At 44.8% G+C, this 22,246-nt stretch overlaps 1 protein-coding gene across 1 annotated transcript in view; it reads left to right on the top strand.

Annotated features, from left to right (window-relative positions):
• LOC115468279 (E3 ubiquitin-protein ligase TRIM39-like) overlaps nucleotides 1-14,917 on the top strand; it is a 1,086,936-nt gene extending 1,072,019 nt beyond the window's left edge. The window contains exons 6-11 of the mRNA XM_030199872.1: nucleotides 1,199-1,221; nucleotides 4,936-5,045; nucleotides 9,038-9,043; nucleotides 9,134-9,163; nucleotides 13,132-13,747; nucleotides 14,708-14,917. Coding sequence (XP_030055732.1) covers nucleotides 1,199-1,221; nucleotides 4,936-5,045; nucleotides 9,038-9,043; nucleotides 9,134-9,163; nucleotides 13,132-13,679 — 717 coding nt within the window. The 3' untranslated portion in view covers nucleotides 13,680-13,747; nucleotides 14,708-14,917. The remainder of the gene's footprint in view (nucleotides 1-1,198; nucleotides 1,222-4,935; nucleotides 5,046-9,037; nucleotides 9,044-9,133; nucleotides 9,164-13,131; nucleotides 13,748-14,707) is intronic.
• The last annotated feature ends 7,329 nt before the right edge of the window (nucleotides 14,918-22,246 follow it).

The raw sequence follows: 22,246 nt of genomic DNA, 5'->3' as shown, positions 1-22,246 counted from the left end.
TCAACTCTTTAAATTGTAAGCCCTCCAGAATCAGAGATATACCCTACTGTATCTAAATATTAAAGACACCTTCTAACCTGAGGTGCTGCACATTCAGGTACAGTACGTATGTATTTCCCTGTCTCTGGAGGGCTCAGCATTTAAAATATCAGAGTTGCAGTGGAAAATGAGCCTGGGTGGCCTGGATTAAAGTCCCCTGCACTGACCACTAGCACTTCTCTGTGGTCATTTTTGTGCAAATGCCAGACAGACATCCTTGTCCCTGGTTTTTTTTTGGCATTTCATACTTTGGATGTTTTGTTTTGCAAAATGGCTGTTCATTTTGGACGTTCTCACGTATTTTCGAATGGGAACCCCCCCCCCCAACATATTTCCAGTTCAAAAATGGCTGTGAGATGTACTTTTTTGGGGGGATGTTATGAGCGGGACGTCCCAATTCTGACTTGGCCATTCTTTCAAAATGCCCCTCAACAAAGTCCCTCTCAAATCACAGGCCAAAGAAAAGCAGCGAAGGTGACATCGAAAATGAAGCTAGATGGTGCGTAAATCATACAGAACATTTTATTCAAACGTCCAAAGAGTTGACACGAATCGTGTTTCGACCACAGCGGCCTGCTGCAGGAGCCTTCAAAATAGCATGTTCTCTATCGCTGTACAAGTAGCAGCAGGTAGCAAATGTGCCTTGAACCATCAACGCTGTCTCAGACTATCGTGACTGCTAATTCAGTCAAGCGTACTACCGCTGGTTAGAGACGGTATTCAGTGGAACTCTCTAATTAAATGCTGCTGAATAAGCCCAGATAGCCACACACAACGATCAGGAGAGACTCCTGGCCATTTAAATTGCTTTGAATATCTGCCTCGATTTTGTTAGCGTTCTCAGCTTGCTTCTGATATTGGTCCTTTAACTGCAAGAACTTTTAATTGAATGATTAATTGTGATTAAAAATTGTAATATAAATGCAGCCCTTAAGAAAACCCCTGAAACCCAGCCCCTCGCTGTATTCCTTCCCCCCCCCCTCCCCTTAGCAAACTGCTCCCTGCTCTCTGTTCCTCTGCTTAAAGTGTCTTTTCTCCCTACACAGGCTGTGATGCGACCGCACAGAGCTGTGAGTGGAAAATCCTGAAGTGTATAACGTGTTCTCAGAAACTGTGAAATCTAACTAGAAATATTCTCTGTTTCTCTTTTCTCCTCTAGGATGTGAAGGACGCCCTGAGCAGGTACAAGTTACTTTTCTGACCTTTTCTATGTGGCTGGATCCTTCTTGGCTTTTGAGTGAGGGAGAAGGGAATTCACTGATTGGTGAAAGGGAGAGGGAGAAGTGGAATTTAGAAAGAGAGAGAGAGAGGGAAGTGGGAATGAATGAGAAGAAGAAGAGAAATTCAGAAACGATTTTTTAATGCGCTCCCTTTTGTTTTGGAAAATATAATTTTACCTGGTTCCGAGACCATCTTCCATTGTGCATTGATGATAAACTTAACCATATTGTACATTCCAGAGCTTTACCATACAGAATCTTAAAAATCAAAATACACAGCTTAAAAGGACGCGTTTCTAATGGCAGCCGGTGTAATTTGAACAGCAGTGGGGTTTGCTCTATCAACTTTCTGAGCTGAACATTACATTCTGGCTGCCGTATTTTGTACTGTTTGACGTTTTCTCCGCAGACTTCCTGAACAACTTGTTTAGATCGTGTTACAATAATCTTTGCTGTGTCAGAACTAGAGGTTGAGCCAAAGTTCAAAAACTGTTCAAATGCAAAATAATATCTGATCCACACTGTGGAGTTTCCTCAAAATCATGAAAACCTCATGGTAGAAATCAGCTGGCAGTAAATGCCAAAACGTGGGCTTAGTAAAATACCCCCTAAACTCTTTGTCTGTACTGAAAAAGATGAAGTAGGATTTAAAACACCTAAGATTTTTAAACATTGTTCCAGAGGAAAACAGATGTCTCCTACAGTAATACTTTGTTATAATATTTATTCTAAAGTACATAAGTACATAAATGTTGCCATACTGGGACAGACCAAAGGTCCATCAAGCCCAGCATCCTGTTTCCAACAGTGGCCAATCCAGGTCACAAGTACCTGGCAGAAACCTCAAAGAATAACAACATTCTGGAATCCCAGAGTAGCAACATTCCATGTAGAACCCCAGGGAGTAGCAAGATTCCATTCAGAATCCCAAGTACATAAGTGTTGCCATACTGGGACAGACCAAAGGTCCATCAAGCCCAGCATTCTGTTTCCAACAGTGGCCAATCCAGGTCAGAAGTACCTGACAGAAACCTCAAAGAATAACAAGATTCTGGAATCCCAGAGTAGCAACATTCCATGTAGAACCCCAGAGATTAGCAAGATTCCATTCAGAATCCCAAGTGCATAAGTGTTGCCATACTGGGACAGACCGAAGGTCCATCAAGCCCAACATCCTGTTTCCAACAGTGGCCAATCCAGGTCACAAGTACCTGGCAGAAACCTCTAAGAATAACAAGATTCTGAAATCCCAGAGTAGCAACATTCCATGTAGAACCCCAGAGAATAGCAAGATTCCATTCAGAATCCCAAGTACATAAGTGTTGCCATACTGGGACAGACCGAAGGTCCATCAAGCCCAACATCCTGTTTCCAACAGTGGCTAATCCAGGTCACAAGTACCTGGTGGAAACCTCAAAGAATAACAAGATTCTGGAATCCCAGAGTAGCAACATTCCATGTAGAACCCCAGGGAGTAGCAAGATTCCATTCAGAATCCCAAGTACAGAAGTGTCGCCATACTGGGACAGACCAAAGGTCCATCAAGCCCAGCGTCCTGTTTCCAACAGTGGCCAATCCAGGTCACAAGTACCTGGAAGAAACCTCAAAGAATAACAAGATTCTGGAATCCCAGAGTAGCAACATTCCATGTAGAACCCCAGAGAGTAGCAAGATTCCATTCAGAATCCCAATTACATAAGTACATAAATGTTGCCATACTGGGACAGACCAAAGGTCCATCAAGCCCAGCATCCTGTTTCCAACAGTGGCTAATCCAGGTCACAAATACCTGGCAAGATCCCAAATAAGTACAAAACATTTTATACTGCTTATCCCAGAAATAGTGGATTTTCCCCAAGTCCATTTAATAACGGTCTATGGAGTTTTCCTTTAGGAAGCCGTTCAAACCTTTTTAAAATTCCACTAAGCTAACCACATTTACTACATTCTCTGGCAATGAATTCCAGAGTTTAATTACACGTTAAGTGAAGAGAAATTTTCTCTGATTCGTTTTAAACTTACTACATTGTAGCTTCATCGCATGCCCCCTAGTCCTAGTATTTTTGGAAAGAGTAAACAGACATTTCATGCCTACCTTTTCCACTCCACTCATTATTTTATAGAACTCTATCATATCTCCCCTCAGCTGTCTTTTCTCCAAGCTAAAGAGCCCTAGCCGCTTTAGCCTTTCCTCATAGGGAAGTCGTCCCATCCCCTTTATCATTTTTGTCGCCCTTCTCTGCACCTTTTCTAATTCCACTATATGTTTTTTTGAGATACGGTGATCAGAATTGAACACAATATTCGAGGTGCGGTCGAGCGATACAAAGGCATTATGACATCCTCATTTTTGTTTTCTATTCCTTTCCTAATACTACCTAACACTCTATTTGCTTTCTTAGCCACCACAGCACACTGAGAAGAAGGTTTCAACGTATCATCAACGACGACACCTAGATCCCTTTCTTGGTCGGTGACTCCTAACGTGGAACCTTGCATGACGTAGCTATAATTCGGGTTCCTCTTTCCCACATGCATCACTTTGCACTTGCTCACATTAAACGTCATCTGCCATTTAGACGCCCAGTCTCCCAGTAATGTAAGGTCCTCTTGTAATTTTTCACAATCCTCCTGCGATTTTAAAGACTTTGAATAGCTTTGTGTCATCAGCAAATTTAATTACCTCACTAGTTACTCCCATCAATAGGTCATTTATAAATATGTTAAAAAGCAGCGGTCCCAGCACAGAACCCTGGGGAACCCCACTAATTACCCTTCTCCATTGAAAATACTGACCATTTAACTCTACTCTCTGTTTTCTGTCTTTTAACCAGTTTTTAATCCACAATAGGACACTACCTCTTATCCCATGACTCTCCAATTTCCTCTGGAGTCTTTCATGGGGTACTTTGTCAAACGCCTAAGAGAGATTAATTTACACTTCTTGAGCATTGTGGGCAGTAGATCCTATTTAAATAGGTCCCTTACTTTCAGCCTTTCCTGATGACTTTGTGAATGAGCCCTTAGACTCACAAGCTGAAATTTCGAATTCTATATTACAACAAAGGTTAGATTATATAGTTCAAGTCCAAAAGAAACAATTCTGAAAATTTAGGCAGAACCTGTGAGCAGCTATATGTCATGAACTCCCCAGGTACTATTTAGATAGTAAACAAATGTTTAGATGGTGTTATAATTGATCCATATTTCAGTTACTTGTTACTGTTTGCACCTTTTCTGTTCATTGTTATAATTTTTTACGACAGTAAACATTTTTAGTTTATTGCCTCTGCTTGTGTGGACTGACGAAGAATCCTGGTGGTTTGTGTGTTGGGTCTGTGGGTGATTTTTATGGACTGTGGGATCATTGGGAGTGTGGCCCCAGTAGCCTAGAAATCACTGGGGATAATTTGAGAGTGGGAAACTCACCCAGAGGCGGTTGGGACCCAGTCGGTGGGAGAAGGGTGCTAGTGTAGACCACAAGCGGCAGGTGCAGGCGGACCTGAGGTGTGCTGGGGATAGACTCTCTAAGTGGCCGCGGGGTATCCCCAGGCAGGTGGCTAGGCATTCCGTGATAGTAGCCCATAGGTATATTTCACTCACTTTACCTAACCCATCTCTGACCCCTGGGAGTGAACATTACCCAGAATAATCTCAGTGGCTTTGTTATCCATAGGTGTCAGAAAATGAAGTTTCCAGAACCAGAGTCTGTTTCTACTGATCTGAAAATGGGTTTTGGGTTGAGCTACCCTCATCAGCTGAAAAAATTGATCACAAAATTTGGAGGTGAGCAATTGTTTTCTTTTTAATTAGTATGATCGATCCTTTCCTGTTGCATGTTGTAGTTTTTTTTCCCTCTTTTTGCTTTTAACTTTTAATTGTAAACCGCTTTGATCTTGTACGTCTCCACAGTCTATAGGTAAAAGACTGCCACGGGAGGAAGTTTGCCTTGGTTCGTTTGAGAATCACAGGTGCCCAAGTTGGAACCAGGCCTGGGTTTATCTGTGAGTGGTTCGGAGCTGCTGTTATAATGTATTTGGGCCTGGCCAGAAGTCAACCCTAGTAAGGCTTTTTTCCTTCCAGTGGCAGTATTAAGCCTGTGAAGCAGCATGGCCTCTATATTTATTTGAATGTAGTAATAAAGGGGGCCAATATTTTAAACAATTTGGCCAGCAAAATGGCACTTAACCGGCTATCCGGTTAGCGGTTTAAAGACAGCCGGTTATATCCAGCGATTTTCACTGCTGAGCCGGCTGTTTGGTGGCCGTATTTTGCCGCCACAATAGATACAATAACTTTGGCCAGCTCCAATTTAACCGGCTAGCACTGAAAATCGGCTTTGCCGGTTAAGTTGAAAGTGGCCAAATTTAAACTGGATAGTCAATGCCGGTCACTGGAAATGGCCGGCATTGAATATCCAAGATTGGAGCTGATCACAGGAGACAACCCGGTGATCTCCCACGGTTGGCATATCGGGCGGAAAGAGTTTTCTGTTTACTAGTGGGGGAGTGGCCTAGTGATTTGAGCACCGGTCTTGCAATCCAGAGGTGGCCGGTTCAAATCCCACTGCTGCTCCTTGTGACCTTGGGCAAGTCACTTAACCCTCCATTGCCTCAGGTACAAATAAGTACCTGAATATATGTAAACCGCTGTGAATGTAGTTGCAAAAACCTCAGAAAGGCAGTATATCAAGTTCCATGTCCCTATTTGAGATTCTACATGGAATGCTGCTATAGTGGAGGAGTGGCCTAGTGGTTAGAGCACTGGTTTTGCAATCCAGAGGTGACCGGTTCAAATCCTGCTGCTGCTCCTTGTGATCTTGGGCAAGTCACTGAACCCTCCATTGCCTCAGGTACAAACTTAGATTGTGAGCCCTCCTGGGACAGAGAAATATCCAGAGTACCTGAATGTAACTCACCTTGAGCTACTACTGAAAAAGGTGTGAGCAAAATCTAAATAAATAAATATTTGAGATTCTACATGGAATGTTGCTAGTGGAGGAGTGGCCTAGTGGTACTTCTGAACTGTTGTGCCTCACAGAGCTTCGCAGTGTGTTGTTTAAGATTCTGCCCTTCCCTAAGCTATGCTGGAGAAGTGGTCTAGTGGTTAGAGCACTAGTCTTGTAATCCAGAGGTGGCCGGTTCAAATCCCACTGCTGCTCCTTGTGATCTTGGGCAAGTCACTTAACCCTCCATTGCCTCAGGTACAAACTTAGATTGTGAGCCCTCCTGGGACAGAGAAATATCCAGAGTACCTGAATGTAACTCACCTTGAGCTACTACTGAAAAAGGTGTGAGCAAAATCTAAATAAATAAATATTTGAGATTCTACATGGAATGTTGCTAGTGGAGGAGTGGCCTAGTGGTACTTCTGAACTGTTGTGCCTCACAGAGCTTCGCAGTGTGTTGTTTAAGATTCTGCCCTTCCCTAAGCTATGCTGGAGAAGTGGTCTAGTGGTTAGAGCACTAGTCTTGTAATCCAGAGGTGGCCGGTTCAAATCCCACTGCTGCTCCTTGTGATCTTGGGCAAGTCACTTAACCCTCCATTGCCTCAGGTACAAACTTAGATTGTGAGCCCTCCTGGGACAGAGAAATATCCAGAGTACCTGAATGTAACTCACCTTGAGCTACTGCTGAAAAAGGTGTGAGCAAAATCTAAATAAATAAATAAAGATTCCATTCAGAATCTCAAAGAATAGCAACATTCCATGTAGAACCCCAAAGAATATTAAGATTCTGGAATCCTGAAGAGTGACAAGATTCCATGCAACATTCCATGTAGAACCCTAAAGAGTAGCAGTAGTGGAGGAGTGGCCTAGTGGTTAGAGCACCAGAGGTGGCCGGTTCAAATCCCACTGCTGCTCCTTGTGATCTTGGCCAAGTCACTTAACCCTCCGTTGCCTCAGGTACAAACTTAGATTGTGAGCCCTCCTGGGACAGAGAAATATCCAGAGTACCTGAATGTAACTCACCTGAGCTACTGCTGAAAAAGGTGTGAGCAAAATCTAAATAAATAAATACTTTTATGTCCATATCCTTCCCTATCCCAGCATTGCTCCTCATAATTGCACATAAGGAGGAACTTTTCTCTGCCCCTAGAGGGCTGACAATCTAAGTTTTTGAACCTGAAGGAACAAAGAATTAAGGGGCCCTTTTACTAAAGCGTCTACGCACGTCCAGCACACATCAAATTGGCACTACAACCCAGCTACCACATACCCCGGGTGGTAATTGTATTTTTGGCGCACACCCAAAACATGCAGTAGAAAATATTTTCTATTTTCTACTGCGTGGCGCTCACCGGGCGGTAATCGGCAGTTGATGAGTGTTGAACGCTTACTGTGCGGTTAGTGCGTGAGACCTTGCCGCTAAGTCAGTCTCAGGCTGAAAACAGACGCGCGCTGGTTTTAATTTTGCCGCACGTCCGTTTTCCGGCACAAAAAAAAAATGCCTTTTTTTCCAGCTGTGCTGAGGAAATGGACCAGCGCACACCCAAAACACACGCCTACACCAGCGCAGGTCACTTTTATGTTGGGTCGGTGGGGTATGCTCTTCTGAACAGGTCTGTCTTTAGTGCTTTCTGAAAATTTAGGTGATCGAGCGTAGTTTTTACTGCTTTTGGCAATGCATTCCATAGTTGTGTGCTTAGGTAGGAAAAGCTGGTTGCAGAGGTGGATTTGTATTTGAGTCCTTTGCTGCTTGGGTAGTGGAGATTTAGGTATGATCTTGCAGATTTTGTGGTGTTTCTGGTTGGCAGGTCGATGAGGTCTGTCATGTATCCCGGTGCCTCGCTGTAAATAATTTTATGAACAGTCGTTCAGATTTTGAAAGTGATACATTCTTGGAGTGGTAGCCAGTGCAATTTTTCTCTGAGTGGTTTGGTGCTGTCGAAACGCGTTTTTCCAAATATAAGCCTGGCTGCTGTATTTTGGGCGGTCTGAAGTTTCTTTATGATTTGATCCTTGCATCCCACATAGATTCCATTACAGTAATCTGCGTGGCTTAGTACCATGGACTGTACCAGGTTATGAAATATTTCCCTCGGGAAGAATGGTTTCACGCGTTTGTGTTTCCACATTGAGAAAAACATTTTCTTTATGGTGGATTTCGCTTGGGTCTCTAGTGAGAGGTTACGGTCGATTGTTACTCTGAAAATTTTCAGGCTGTCTGAGATAGGGAGGGTGTATCCTGGGGTGTTAATGTTTGTGGGTTTGTAGGTATTGTATTGGGATGAGATGTTGAGACAGTGTGTTTTTTCTGTATTGAGTTTTAGTTGGAATGCATTTGCCCATGAGTTCATGGTGTTTAGGCTGAGCTTGATTTCATTGGTGTAGGGGATGTATGATGTAATGTCATCAGCGTAGATAAATGGGTTAAGGCCTTGGGTGGATAAGGTCTTGGCTAGTGGAGTCATCATGAGGTTGAAAAGGATTGGTGATCGTGGTGATCCTTGTGGTACTCCGCAGCCTGGTTTCCACGGTGACGATATGTTTGTTTTTGATTTCATTTGATATTTTCTTGTGGTTAGGAAACCCTTAATCCAACTGAGGGTGCCACCGCTGATTCCGAAGTATTCTAGGAGTCTTAGCAATATGTTTTGGTTAATCATGTCGAACGCACTTGGCATGTCAAATTGGAGGAGGAGAATGCTCTTGCCTATTGCTATTTCCTGCTTGAATTTGGTTAGGAGAGTGAGTCGTACTGTTTCGGTGCTGTGTAAAGCAAAATCTCTAACATTTCTCTATTTCTTTTTTCTCTCTCTCTCTCTACGTCCTGCAGGACTTGGTGAGTTTTACTGAACATATTTTTGATTTTCTATGTAATTGCACTTATTTCTCTGAGGTCTAATCACTGTTCTCCTTTCTTTTAATGCAGATTGGTGGATGGACTATCACAAATATGGAGGTAACCGATTCTGATAACTAATTAAACCCAGTAACGTGAACTTTCACTGTCATCTCACAATACAGACACCAACAGCTAGTGTGTTTGTGTGTTTAGCCCACTACCTGTCATTCTTACCAGACATGAGGCTAAACCTTCAGGGATGATTGTCCCTAGATTTACAAATTTGGTTCTTACCTGATCCTGATGTTCAGAGGAAGAGATATACCACAAGCCAATCAAGAATTGATCATGGAAGCAAATTTATTATAAATGTAAGAATAAACGTCTGATTTGCCCATTACAATTCCAGTATATAAGCAGTACATGCAAAAAGAGTCTCTTCCTTCCTGTGAGGGGAACTCAGGCCAGCTGTGCAATGAGACGCTTCTCGGCACTAGCAGGTTTTCTGTTCCTGTTTTAGCAAAGCAATCCTTTTATACCCTTTTCTCTAGCAGTATTTACATGACAGGTCTTACATCTGCTGTTCTGCTATTGCCCCCCTTTCTCTGTAAAAACATCTGCCACATTCTGTCCTAATAAGATGCTGTTTTCACCATTACATAGTAACATAGTAGATGACGGCAGAAAAAGACCTGCACGGTCCATCCAGTCTGCCCAACAAGATAACTCATATTTGCTGCTTTTTGTGTATACCCTACTTTGATTTGTACCTGTGCTCTTCAGGGCACAGACCGTATAAGTCTGCCCAGCACTATCCTCACCTCCCAACCACCAGCCCTGCCTCCCAACCACCGGCTCTGGCAGAGACCATACAAGTCTGTCCAGCACTATCCCTGCCTCCCACCACCAGCCCCTCCTCCCAACCACCGGCTCTGGCACAGACCGTATAAGTCTGCCCAGCACTATCCTCACCTCCCACCACCAGCCCCTCCTCCCAACCACCGGCTCTGGCAGAGACCATACAAGTCTGTCCAGCACTATCCCTGCCTCCCAACCACCAGTCCCGCTGTCCACCACCGGCTCTGGCACAGACCGTAAAGTCTGCCCAGCACTATGCCCACCTCCCAACCACCAGCCCCACCTCCTGATCTTGACTAAGCTCCTGAGGATCCATTCCTTCGGCACAGGATTCCTTTATGCTTATCCCACGCTGTTTTCACCATTGTGTCAAGAAATCTCAGCCTCAAAGCGCAGTTGCCCTAGAACTTTCCATTTCCTCGTCACCCCTTCCTGGTGCTGTGTTAGCATTTCTTATCTTGGCTGTAAAATTCCCTGTGTCACACAGTTGGTCAGACTCTGCTTTGCAAAGGTAACAGGGGTCATGTCAGCCATCTTAAGAGAGCTCTCATGTTATGGACGGCCATATTATGCACCCCTCAATGGGTGGCGGTAAGTGTTCTTTCACTCCCCACCCCCATGGCCACGCGGTAAGAGTTATCGTACCGCATGGCCATTTTTGTGGGGGCATTTTACCCACTGTGGTAAAAAGGGCTCTAGCACATGGGAAAAACGGCCCTCTTTCCTGCAGCTTAATAAAAAGGACCCCTAAATCTTGTGTTTCTTGCCACTGTCCTGTCACTTTCTTTCAGTTTCACAGGCATAATACTAGTTCTAGCAGTGCATAAAAAGCAATACTTATAATAAACTGCTAATAAAACAATGAAATATCTATGCAGACTAAAAGTCCTATATCCCGCCGTACAACCTTGGCACACCAGTTCACACCTGGAGACTCTCTCTCTGAAAAGTCCTTTATTTGAATAACAATGTTTACTCACAGTTAACTGCAGATCAGAGGTTCTGCCCCACTGGCACAGAGTCTCCGTGGTACTGAGATTAGCAGTAGCTCAGAGCTGGTAGAATGGTGTACAATGCCCTCTTTCAGCAACCTTCAAGGTAAAAACTAAGTGCACTAACCAAGGGTAACACAAGAAAGGGTTCTGAACTGTCTTACAAGATGGCAACGACCTCATGACTAGAGGGAGTAAAACAGGGGACGCTCTGACCCCGTAAGCAAGGGGGGGGGGGGGACCCACCAATGGGAACAGAGCTTCTCAACTGGCAACAGCTTAACCGATCATTTAACTGTTCTAAACAGATAGGCAAGTGGAATCACATTGCCCTATAACCACACCCACCATAATGCATTGCTGATGTGACTCTGCAGTGAGCATGGCAGAAAAAGGGTCACACTCACCCCAGAGCCACATCACAACCAAGGAAAGGCTGTCGGAGGACAGAACAATATCAAATAAGTAAAGTTCCATAGAAACATACAAAACGAAGGCAGATAAAGACTACATGGCTCATCCAGTCTGCCCAAAATCCCAATCGCTTCCCTGGTGCACAAAAAGCTCAAATGCAAATACTGTGAACAGGACATTACAAAGCCGTATTAGCTCCGCTGTAAAAATTCCACTTTTTTTTTTTACATTTGTACCCCGTGCTTTCCCACTCATGGCAGGCTCAATGCGGCTTACATGAGGCAATGGAGGGTTAAGTGACTTGCCCAGAGTCACAAGGAGCTGCCTGGGCCGGGAATCGAACTCAGTTCCTCAGAACCAAAGTCCACCACCCTAACCACTAGGCCACTCCTCCACTGTTGCTACTATTTGAGATTCTACATGGAATGGTGCTATTCCACTAGCAACATTCCATGTAGAACCTCCAATAGTAGCAACATTCCGTGTAGAACCTCCAATAGTAGCAACATTCCATGTAGAAATTGGCCCTTGCAGATCACCAATGTGGCCGCGCAGGCTTCTGCTTCTGTGAGTCTGACGTCCTGCACGTACGTGCAGGACGTCAGACTCACAGAAACAGAAGCCTGCGCAGCTTTCTACATGGAATGTTGCTAGTGGAATAGCAACATTCCATGTAGAACCTCCAATAGTAGCAACATTCCATGTAGAATCTCCAATAGTATCTACTGTATTTTATTTTTGTTACATTTGTACCCTGCGCTTTCCCACTCATGGCAGGCTCAATGCGGCTTACATGGGGCAATGGAGGGTTAAGTGACTTGCCCAGAGTCACAAGGAGCTGCCTGTGCCTGAAGTGGGAATCCAACTCAGTTCCTCAGGACCAAAGTCCACCACCCTAACCACTAGGCCACTCCTCCACTCACTGCAGAAACAGCTTACAATCATCTACTTCTTGTACACGTAAACTGCTGATGCCTCCTGCTCTGGAAACGGGACCCCTCATTTACTCCCTTGGTACTGATTTTTCCCGCTTGCCCTTTTGAACACACCCAGCACCTTGTCCAAATCCCAAAGTTTTTAATATTGAGGGTGTTGAACTGTCATTGAGTTGCTTGTGCTCCCCTGGACGTACCCTATAGCCCTCCGTCAAATTCACAAAGCTCTGCTGGATGTTTTTGTTGTTGTGGTAAACCACTCAGGTGTTATGTACCATGGGTAATATATCAAATTAATCAGATGAAGATTACCTCTGTGCCCTAGTTTAGCTAACAAGTAGATGTTATTGGGCACACAGGAGGCTAATAGGAGTTTGAGGTACAGGGAATGTGGCAGTGAGTTATCCAGTGAGAGCCTTCCTTGCATTACCTCATTCAGATGTGATGTGAAATACCCCAAGGAGATTCAATTGACAGGAGACGGCATCACATGACAAGGCTGAAGCTGTCTTCAACCAAGGAGGTTTAAATGCTTCCCTATGCAGCAGCTGCCATCTTGATACACTCAAAATACATTACTTTGTATGGCGGCAAGCTCCGCCTACTGACTTCAGGCCAGATATTGGGCCAAGCATGCTCCTGCCATCTCCTGTCAATTAAACCTCATTGGAATGAAGTCAGTCCCAAGGGGGACATTGGAAAGCTGATGTTCAGTTGAATGAGTCAGATCTATGAGGCAGCCAGTGGATAATAGCCAATAGCAGAGCTCCTGTCATAGAATAAATGTGTGATTGCAAAATCAGCCATTAGGGGTTAGAAGTGGGTGTGTGGGCAGCTAATGAGAAGTGTTTGCTCATGAATATTTATGTACCTCTTCTTTGTACAGTGAATGTGACTCTGGATTTGAAAACTACTCATCCGAGGCTCGTCCTGTCTGAGGATCAGAAAAGTGTCAGACAGGAAGACACAAGACAGAATCTGCTGAACAATCCCGAGAGATTTGATAGTTTTCACTGCGTGCTGGGGTGTGAAAGCTTCACCTCGGGGAAACATTACTGGGAGGTGGAGGTGGGGGATAACTCTGGCTGGATACTGGGAGTGTGTAAAGACTCTGTGAGGAGGAAAGGGGAGCTCACATTGTCACCTGGGGAAGGATTCTGGACCGTGGAGCTGTCCTATCTACTTGGATACTTGGCCCTCAGCTCCCCTGAGACTCGGCTCCCCCTGAGCGAGAGACCCCGGGCAATGGGGATTCTGCTGGACTATCAGGCAGGAAAGGTCTCATTTTATAATGCAGATAATAAATCTCATCTCTTCACCTTCACTGACACCTTCACGGGGAAACTCCGCCCTTTCTTCAGTACCTATTCTAAAGCTCCTCTCAAAATCTGTCCAGTGCCAGCCTGGGAATTAAACAGCGGGGCTCAGAATTAGCAGTGCCAGAGTCTCTTCTCTGTATGACAATTTGTACCTGTGTTAAGTAAATCTGGGAAGCTCTGCTGGTAACATAGTAACATAGTAGGTGACGGCAGAAAAAGACCTGCACGGTCCATCCAGTCTGCCCAACAAGATTAATTCATATGTGCTACTTTTTATTTGTACCTGTCCTCTTCAGGGCACAGACCGTATAAGTCTGGCCAGCACTATCCCCACCTCCCAACCACCACTACTACTACTATTAAACATTTCTATAGCGCTACTAGACTTACGCAGCGCTGTACAAATTAACATGAAAAGACAGTCCCTGCTCAACAGAGCTTACAATCTAAATTAGCCCCGCCTCCCACCACCAGCTCTGGCACAGACCATATAAGTCTGCCCAGCACTATCCCCGCCTCCCAACCACCAGCCCCGCCTCCCACCACCAGCTCTGGCACAGACCATATAAGTCTGCCCAGCACTATCCCCGCCTCCCAACCACCAGCCCCGCCTCCCACCACCAGCTCTGGCACAGACCATATAAGTCTGCCCAGCACTATCCCCGCCTCCCAACCACCAGCCCCGCCTCCCACCACCAGCTCTGGCATTGACCATATAAGTCTGCCCAGCACTATCCCCACCTCCCAACTACCAGTCCCGCCTCCCAACCACCAGCCCCGCCTCCCACCACCAGCTCTGGCACAGACCTTTGGTTAGTACACCTGTCTTTTAGATTGTAAGCTCCTTGAGCAGGGACTGTCCTTCCATGTTAAATTGTACAGCGCTGTGTAACCCTAGTAGCGCTTTAGAAATATTAAGTAGTAGTAGTAGTAGCACGAAGAAATGATTTAACTGGTCAGGAACCAGATTTCGCCAGTTAAATTGCTTTGAATATCGACCCCTGAGTGGTTTGAAACAAAAAAAAATCTGAGTAATAAACATAACATCTTCCATCCACTGTTCTTCCACCCAAAATATTGAATAAAAATAAAGAGCTCTGACTAAATAACACCAGTAAAGGTGCATCTCCCCCCCTCCCCCAGGTCTTCCTCATGACTTCATATAAACCAGCTTCTTTCCTTATATAGGGGGTCCTTTATCTAAGGTGCGCTAATGGATTTAGCGTATACTGATAATTAGCTCGTGATAAATTCCGCACAGCCGATTGTATATTTATAGACTGCATGCTACTACTACTACTACTACTTAGCATTTCTATAGCGCTGCCAGGGTTACGCAGCGCTGTACAAGTTTAAACATGGGGAAGGACAGTCCCTGCTCAAGAGAGCTTACAATCTAAAGGTAACAAACTATGCATGGCACTTAACACACACTAATCAGGGCCGCTGAGAGACTAGACTAGGCCCGGGGCAGGGCCGCTACCGCCCCCCCCCCCCCCCCCAATTGTCGTCCACTGGCTTTTTAACAAGCAATTATTGGAAGTAATTAGATTTAATTGGGAGCAGTACACATAAAGTGAGGTGCGGGATCACTGCCTAAAATTTACACGTGGTTCAAAAAAGGGGGCGTGGAAATGAGAGGGTCATAGGCATTTTAGGGTGGAGAGGGGGCATGGCTTTGAGTTACGTGTGTAATTATAGAATAATGGTGCTCCATGCATAAATTTAGGTCAGTGCAAATGGCCAAGCCTACACTTAAGCACAACTCTCCGCTTAAGTGTGTATTCTTTAAAACATGCCAAACTTTAGGTATGGCTTATAGAATACTGTTTATGTGGGTATTTTTTGGCACCTTATGCCCTAAGCCACTTAGACTCTACCAACAGGATTGAAATACCTTGGCTAGCGGGGAGCCTGAGGCCCTGCCAGCAGAAAACGTCTTCCTCCAGCGCTGAATTTCTGTCCCTGTGGCTGCTTTTCCTCTCAGGGCACGCTCGGTTTCAAAACCGAGCATGCACGCCTCAGAGGAAAAGCAGCCGCTCAGCAAGCAATGGGCAGAAAAGCAGCACTGGAGGAAGCTCCAGGTTCTCCCCAGCCTCCAAGGGGGGACCCGGTGCCGTAGTTTTCTCTCTCCTGCTCCTGTATGGACATGATCACTCGGATCCTGTCAGGAGCAGGAGAGAGAGAGACCCCGGTGCCGGGCCCTTCTTGGAGGCCCGGGCCCACGGAGTTTTGACCCCCCTGCCCCCCCCCCCCCCCCCCACCTCAGCAGCCCTGACACTAATTTGTTAGTATGTGCTAAATCCGTTAGCACATCTTAGTGAAAGGATTCCAGCTTTAACCTGAAGTCTCTGGCTGGACTGTGAGAAATAAAAGAATTTACAGTTTTGTGTTAGGATCAACCACCAAGGTGGAGGAACAGAAAGCACTACAAATGGAGTCAGAAGAGTAGTGCAGAACAAATGACGCTTTCAAAGACACGAGGGAGTCAGAAATATCATACATAGAATTTATTCAACCTGTTATCTCAAAATGTAGTCTCGACACGGTGCTGTGTTTCGGTGCAGGATGCACCTGCTACAGAAGTCTGCAAATTACACAATAAAACAAAAATGTGTGTAAAACTACAACATTCATTAAAACACACCTTTTTTTTCACTCTTGCTCCTTTTTAACAGAAGGAGGTGTATTTTCAGGGCACTTCGGCTTACAGAGTTGCATAGAAACTTATGGAATTTTGTAAGTCTTAGTTCTTTGAAAATGAGCCCCTTGGTTTCTTGCAGGCAGTATGTTCAACAGTCAGGGGCATGTTCTTGAGTTGCAGAGCAATTACTTGACACGTGCTGATTTTATTCTTGAAGGCCTTCACGCTGCAAGACCTGGAGGGGCATTTTCGAAAGAAACGTCTATGTTTGGATTTGGACATCCTTGTAAAACGTCCAAATCCAGAGGCGGGGAAAAGCGTATTTTAGAAAAAAGATGGACGTCCATCTTTTGTTTCGAAAATACCATGAGCGTCCTTAGATTTGGACATCCCTAGTCATAGACGTTTTTGACTTTCAGCGATTTTCGAAACCAAAGACGTCCATGTCAAAAACGTCTTAACGCAAGACATTTGGATGTGGGAGGAGCCAACATTAGTAGTGCGCTGGTCCCCCTGACATGCCAGGACACCAATTGGGCACCGTAGGGGGCACTGCAGTGGACTTCATAAATTGCTCCCAGGTACATAGCTCCCTTACCATGTGTGTTGAGCCCGCCAAACCCCCCCAAAACCTACTACCCACAACTGTACACCACTACCATAGCCATTACGGGTGAAGGGGGCACCTAGATGTGGGTACAGTGGGTTTGTGGTGGGTTTTGGACAGCTCGCTGTTCCCTACACAAACGTAACAGGTAGGGGGGTATGGGCCTGGGTCACCTGTCTGAAGTGCACTGCACCCACTAAAACTGCTCCAGGGATCTGCATGTGCTGTCATGGACCTGACATCTGAGGCTGGCACAAAATATTTTTAAAGATTTTTTTGAGGGTGGGAGGGGACTAGTGACCACTGGGGGAGTAACAGGAGGTCATCCCAGATTCCCTTCGGTAGTCATCTGGTCATTTTGGGCACCTTTTTGTGCCTTATTCGTAAAAAAAACATGTCCAGGTGAAAACGTCCAAGTTTTACTTTAGGACGTCCCTTTTTTTTTCGATTATGGCTCAAAGATGCCCAAGTCTTAGGTACGTCCAAGTCCCGCCTTCTCCATGCCTCTGATACGCCCCCATGAGATTTGGACATCCTTGCAACTGACCGCAGTTGGAGACGTCCAAAATCGGGTTTCGATTTTACCGATTTGGACGTCTCTGAGAGATGGACGTCCATCTTCCGATTTATGTTGAAAGATGGACGTCCATCTCTTTCGTAAATGAGCCTGCTGATGTACAAAACAATTAGGCTTATGCAACATATATCTCTACATATCATAAGCTGACCCAGAAATCTCTTGAGGGCCATAGATCACCTTTTCAGCCAGTTGTATGATTCAGGGATTTTGGCAGAAGCAGTAAGGAAACGGAGCTACACGAGAGCAAGCCAGATTTAATGATCTGATTTGTGGGACATGGAATATATCAAACTGTAAATTTCAAATGGTTTTTGGAGCTAAGCACAATTTCTCTATTTTTCAGTTGGACACTTGGAGTAGATTAAGGGGAGAATTCGTCGAGCAACGTTGGCGCCTTCATGCAGGCATTAGGGGAGTTGACACGCACTAAATGCTGGGAAGCCCATTTTATACCTATGGGCTTCTTGGCATTTGGCATGCATTGGTTCCATAATGCCTGCGGGATGGCGCTGATGTTGTTTGAGATATTTTCCCTCCCCCCCCCCCCCCCCACCCCCTTAGGGACCCTTTCAGTAGAGCCTAATGTACAACATTTAGAGGAAACACGTATTATCGAAACAAGATGGGCGTCCATCTTTTGTTTCGATAATACGGTCAGGGATGCCCAAATCTCAACATTTAGGTCGATCTTAGAGATGGTCGTCCTTAGAGATGGTCATCCCCAATTTTCGGCGATAATGGAAACCGAGGACGCGCATCTCAGAAATGACCAAATCCAAGCCATTTGGTCATTGGAGGAGCCAGCATCCGTAGTGCACTGGTCCCCCTGACATGCCAAGACACCAACCGGGCACCCTAGGGGGCACTGCAGTAGACTTCAGAAATTGCTCCCAGGTGCATAGCTCCCTTACCTTGGGTGCTGAGCCCCCCAACCCCCCCAAAAAAAAATCCACTCCCCACAACTGTACAACACTACCATAGCCCTAGAGGGTGAAGGGGGATACCAGTGGGTTTTGAAGGGCTCACGTTTACCACCACAAGTGTAACAGGTAGGGGGGGGGATGGGGTTGGGTCCACCTGCCTGAAGTGCACTGCACCCACTACAACTGCTCCAGGGACCTGCATACTGCTGTCAGGGAGCTGGGTATGACATTTGAGGCTGGCAAAAAATATTTTAAAGGTTTTTTTTAGGGTGGGAGGGGGTTAGTGACCACTGGGGGAGTAAGGGGAGGTCATCCTCGATTCCCTTCGTGGTCATCTGGTCAGTTCGGGCACCTTTTTGAGGCTTGGTCGTAACAAAAAAATAGACCAAGTAAAGTCAGCCAAGTGCTCATCAGGGAAGCCCTTTCTGTTTTGCATTATCGGCCGAGGATGCCCGTGTGGTAAGCACGCCCCAGTCCCGCCTTCGCTACGCTTCCGACACACCCCCGGGAACTTTGGTCATCCCCGCGACAGAAAGCAGTTGAGAACGCCCAAATTCAGCTTTCGACTACGCCGATTTGGGCGTCCCTGGGAGAAGGACGCCCATCTCCTGATTTGTGTCGAAAGATGGACGCTCTTCTCTTTCGAAAATGCCCCTGTTGGTGTGCAGTAATATGTTAGTGCGTGCTAAGCTTTAGTAAAAGGGCTGTTACGCCAAATTCTTTTAACAAATGTATAATGCATCCTTTGCTACTTAAATATTATTGTAACCTTTTTCCTAAGAGTTGAAAGAATTTAAATGCGGTGAATCTCTTTGTAAATCCCAATAAATAAATTAAACCTGTTGCTGTCTTAATACTACTACTACTTAACATTTCTAGAGCGCTACTAGGGTTACGCAGCGCTGTACAATTTAACAAAGAGAGACAGTCCCTGCTCAAAGAGCTTACAATCTATTAGATAAGAGTGAGACAAATATAGGACAATCAAGCCATTGTGACATCACTGATGAGGTTGGCTCTTAGGCATTGGTGGAATGAGGCATTATGACATCACAATCTCAGCTCTGGATACCAGAGACTGAAACTCTTCACACTAAGGGGGGAAGTGGGCCAAGTATAGGACAGTCGAGCCATTGTGACATCACTGATGAGGTTGGCTCTTAGGCATTGGTGGAATGAGGCATTATGACATCACAATCTCAGCTCTGGTTAAATCACTGCTATATGTAATACTACTACTACTACTTAACATTTCTAGAGCGCTACTAGGGTTATGCAGCGCTGTACAATTTAACAAAGAGAGACAGTCCCTGCTCAAAGAGCTTACAATCTAATAGATAAGAGTGAGACAAATATAGGACAATCAAGCCATTGTGACATCACTGATGAGGTTGGCTCTTAGGCATTGGTGGAATGAGGCATTATGACATCACAATCTCAGCTCTGGTTAAATCACTGCTATATGTAATGCTACTACTACTACTACTTAACATTTCTAGAGCGCTACTAGGGTTACGCAGCGCTGTACAATTTAACAAAGAGAGACAGTCCCTGCTCAAAGAGCTTACAATCTAATAGATAAGAGTGAGACAAATATAGGACAATCAAGCCATTGTGACATCACTGATGAGGTTGGCTCTTAGGCATTGGTGGAATGAGGCATTATGACATCACAATCTCAGCTCTGGATACCAGAGACTGAAACTCTTCACACTAAGGGGGGAAGTGGGCCAAGTATAGGACAGTCGAGCCATTGTGACATCACTGATGAGGTTGGCTCTTAGGCATTGGTGGAATGAGGCATTATGACATCACAATCTCAGCTCTGGTTAAATCACTGCTATGTGTAATACTACTACTACTTAACATTTCTAGAGCGCTACTAGGGTTACGCAGCGCTGTACAATTTTACAAAGAGAGACAGTCCCTGCTCAAAGAGCTTACAATCTAATAGACAAGTGAACGGTAGGTCCGATAGGGGCAGTCAAATTGGGGCAGTCTGGATTCACTGAACGGTAAGGGTTAGGTGCCGAACGCAGCATTGAAGAGGTGGGCTTTAAGCAAAGACTTGAAGACGGGCAGGGAGGGGGCTTGGCGTAAGGGCTCAGGAAGGTTGTTCCAAGCATAGGTTGAGGCAAGGCAGAATGTTACAATAATACAATGTAATGCCTGTGCCAAACTTCTAGTGCTCCTCTTGGGTCACATCTGTGCTTAGCTTCAGTACATCAGCCTTGTTTCATATTGTTGACGGTCTGCATTTTCCGTATGGGTGGTATATTGGTGTATTAGGTTCTGCCCGGTGTAATATTTATGGTACAGTAAGGTTCTGAGTGTGTTTTTGCACAAGTTTGTGTATAGTGTTTTGCAGTGGAGAGATTGTGTATTGGCCTTACTGAGGTGGCACCAAAGCATCAGAAAGGGTTTTAGAGCCTAAATCACGACACACTACCTCTTGAAGGATCTACATATAGTCGTTAATAAAAGGAGCTCATTGTGAACACTATCCACCCTAAAAGGGTGTTTTGTGGCTCTACATGAGAATTTTGATATTATGATCCCTTGTTTCATATTGTTGACGGTCTGCATTTTCCATATGGGTGGTATATTGGTGTATTAGGGTCTGCCTAGTGTTATGGTACAGTAAGGTTCTGAGTGTGTTTTTGCACAAGTTTGTGTATAGTGTTTTGCAGTGGAGAGATTGTGTATTGGCCTTACTGAGGTGGCACCAAAGCATCAGAAAGGGTGTAGAGCCTAAATCATGATACACTACCTCTTGACAGATATGGTCGTTAATAAAAGGAGCTCATTGTGAACACTATCCACCCTAAAAGGGTGTTTTGTGGCTCTACATGAGAATTGTGATGATATGATCCCTTGTTTCATATTGTTGACGGTCTGCATTTTCCGTATGGGTGGTATATTGGTGTATTAGTTTCTGCCCAATGTAATATTTATGGTACAGTAAGGTTCTGAGTGTGTTTTTGCACAAGTTTGTGTATAGTGTTTTGCAGTGGAGAGATTGTGTATTGGCCTTACTGAGGTGGCACCAAAGCATCAGAAAGGGTGTAGAGCCTAAATCATGACACACTACCTCTTGACAGATCTACATATGGTCGTTAATAAAAGGAGCTCATTGTGAACACTATCCACCCTAAAAGGGTGTTTTGTGGCTCTACATGAGAATTGTGATATTATGATCCCTTGTTTCATATTGTTGACGGTCTGCATTTTTCGTAAGGGTGGTATATTGGTGTATTAGGTTCTGCCCAGTGTAATATTTATGGTACAGTAAGGTTCAGAGTGTGTTTTTGCACAAAGTTGTGCATAGTGTTTTGCAGTTGAGCGATTGTGGTTAGTATATGCTTTGAGCAACCACTTTATTCTTTGACATATGATACATATCTAATATCTAAATTTAATAAAAGGTATTAATTGTGACTTTTTTTTTTTTTTCTGTGTGTTATCAGACAATTACGGATTTAAGCTTACAATCTAATAGACAAGTGAACGGTCGGTCCGATAGGGGCAGTCAAATACTACTACAACTACTTAACATTTCTATAGCGCTACAAGGCATATGCAGCGCTGTACACCATACACAAAAAGAAAGTCCCTGCTCAAAGCGCTTACAATCTAGATAAGACAGGCAGACAGGTACTGGACTGCTCCCCCTTATCCTGGCCCTCAGCACATAGGCTCTTTTGTGTATATAAATAGTACCAACAGCCTGAATAGCAGCCTTGAGAAAGAAGGTTTTGTTGCATGTGTCTGTGAAAGGACTTTCACGTTCTTGTTTTTTTTTTTAAACAGTTGGAATCAAGAAAGGAAACGGATCAAGAAGTCTCCAGACGAAATTGGAGAGTCATGGGATAGGAGGTAGTGTCCTATTGTGGATTAAAAACTGGTTAAAAGATAGAAAAGCGAGAGT

This window comes from Microcaecilia unicolor, chromosome 4, assembly GCF_901765095.1.
Source record: "Microcaecilia unicolor chromosome 4, aMicUni1.1, whole genome shotgun sequence".
Lineage (NCBI taxonomy): Eukaryota > Metazoa > Chordata > Amphibia > Gymnophiona > Siphonopidae > Microcaecilia > Microcaecilia unicolor.
The sequence above is the reverse complement of the archived record's forward strand: the minus strand, read 5'-3'. Positions and strand labels throughout refer to the sequence as shown.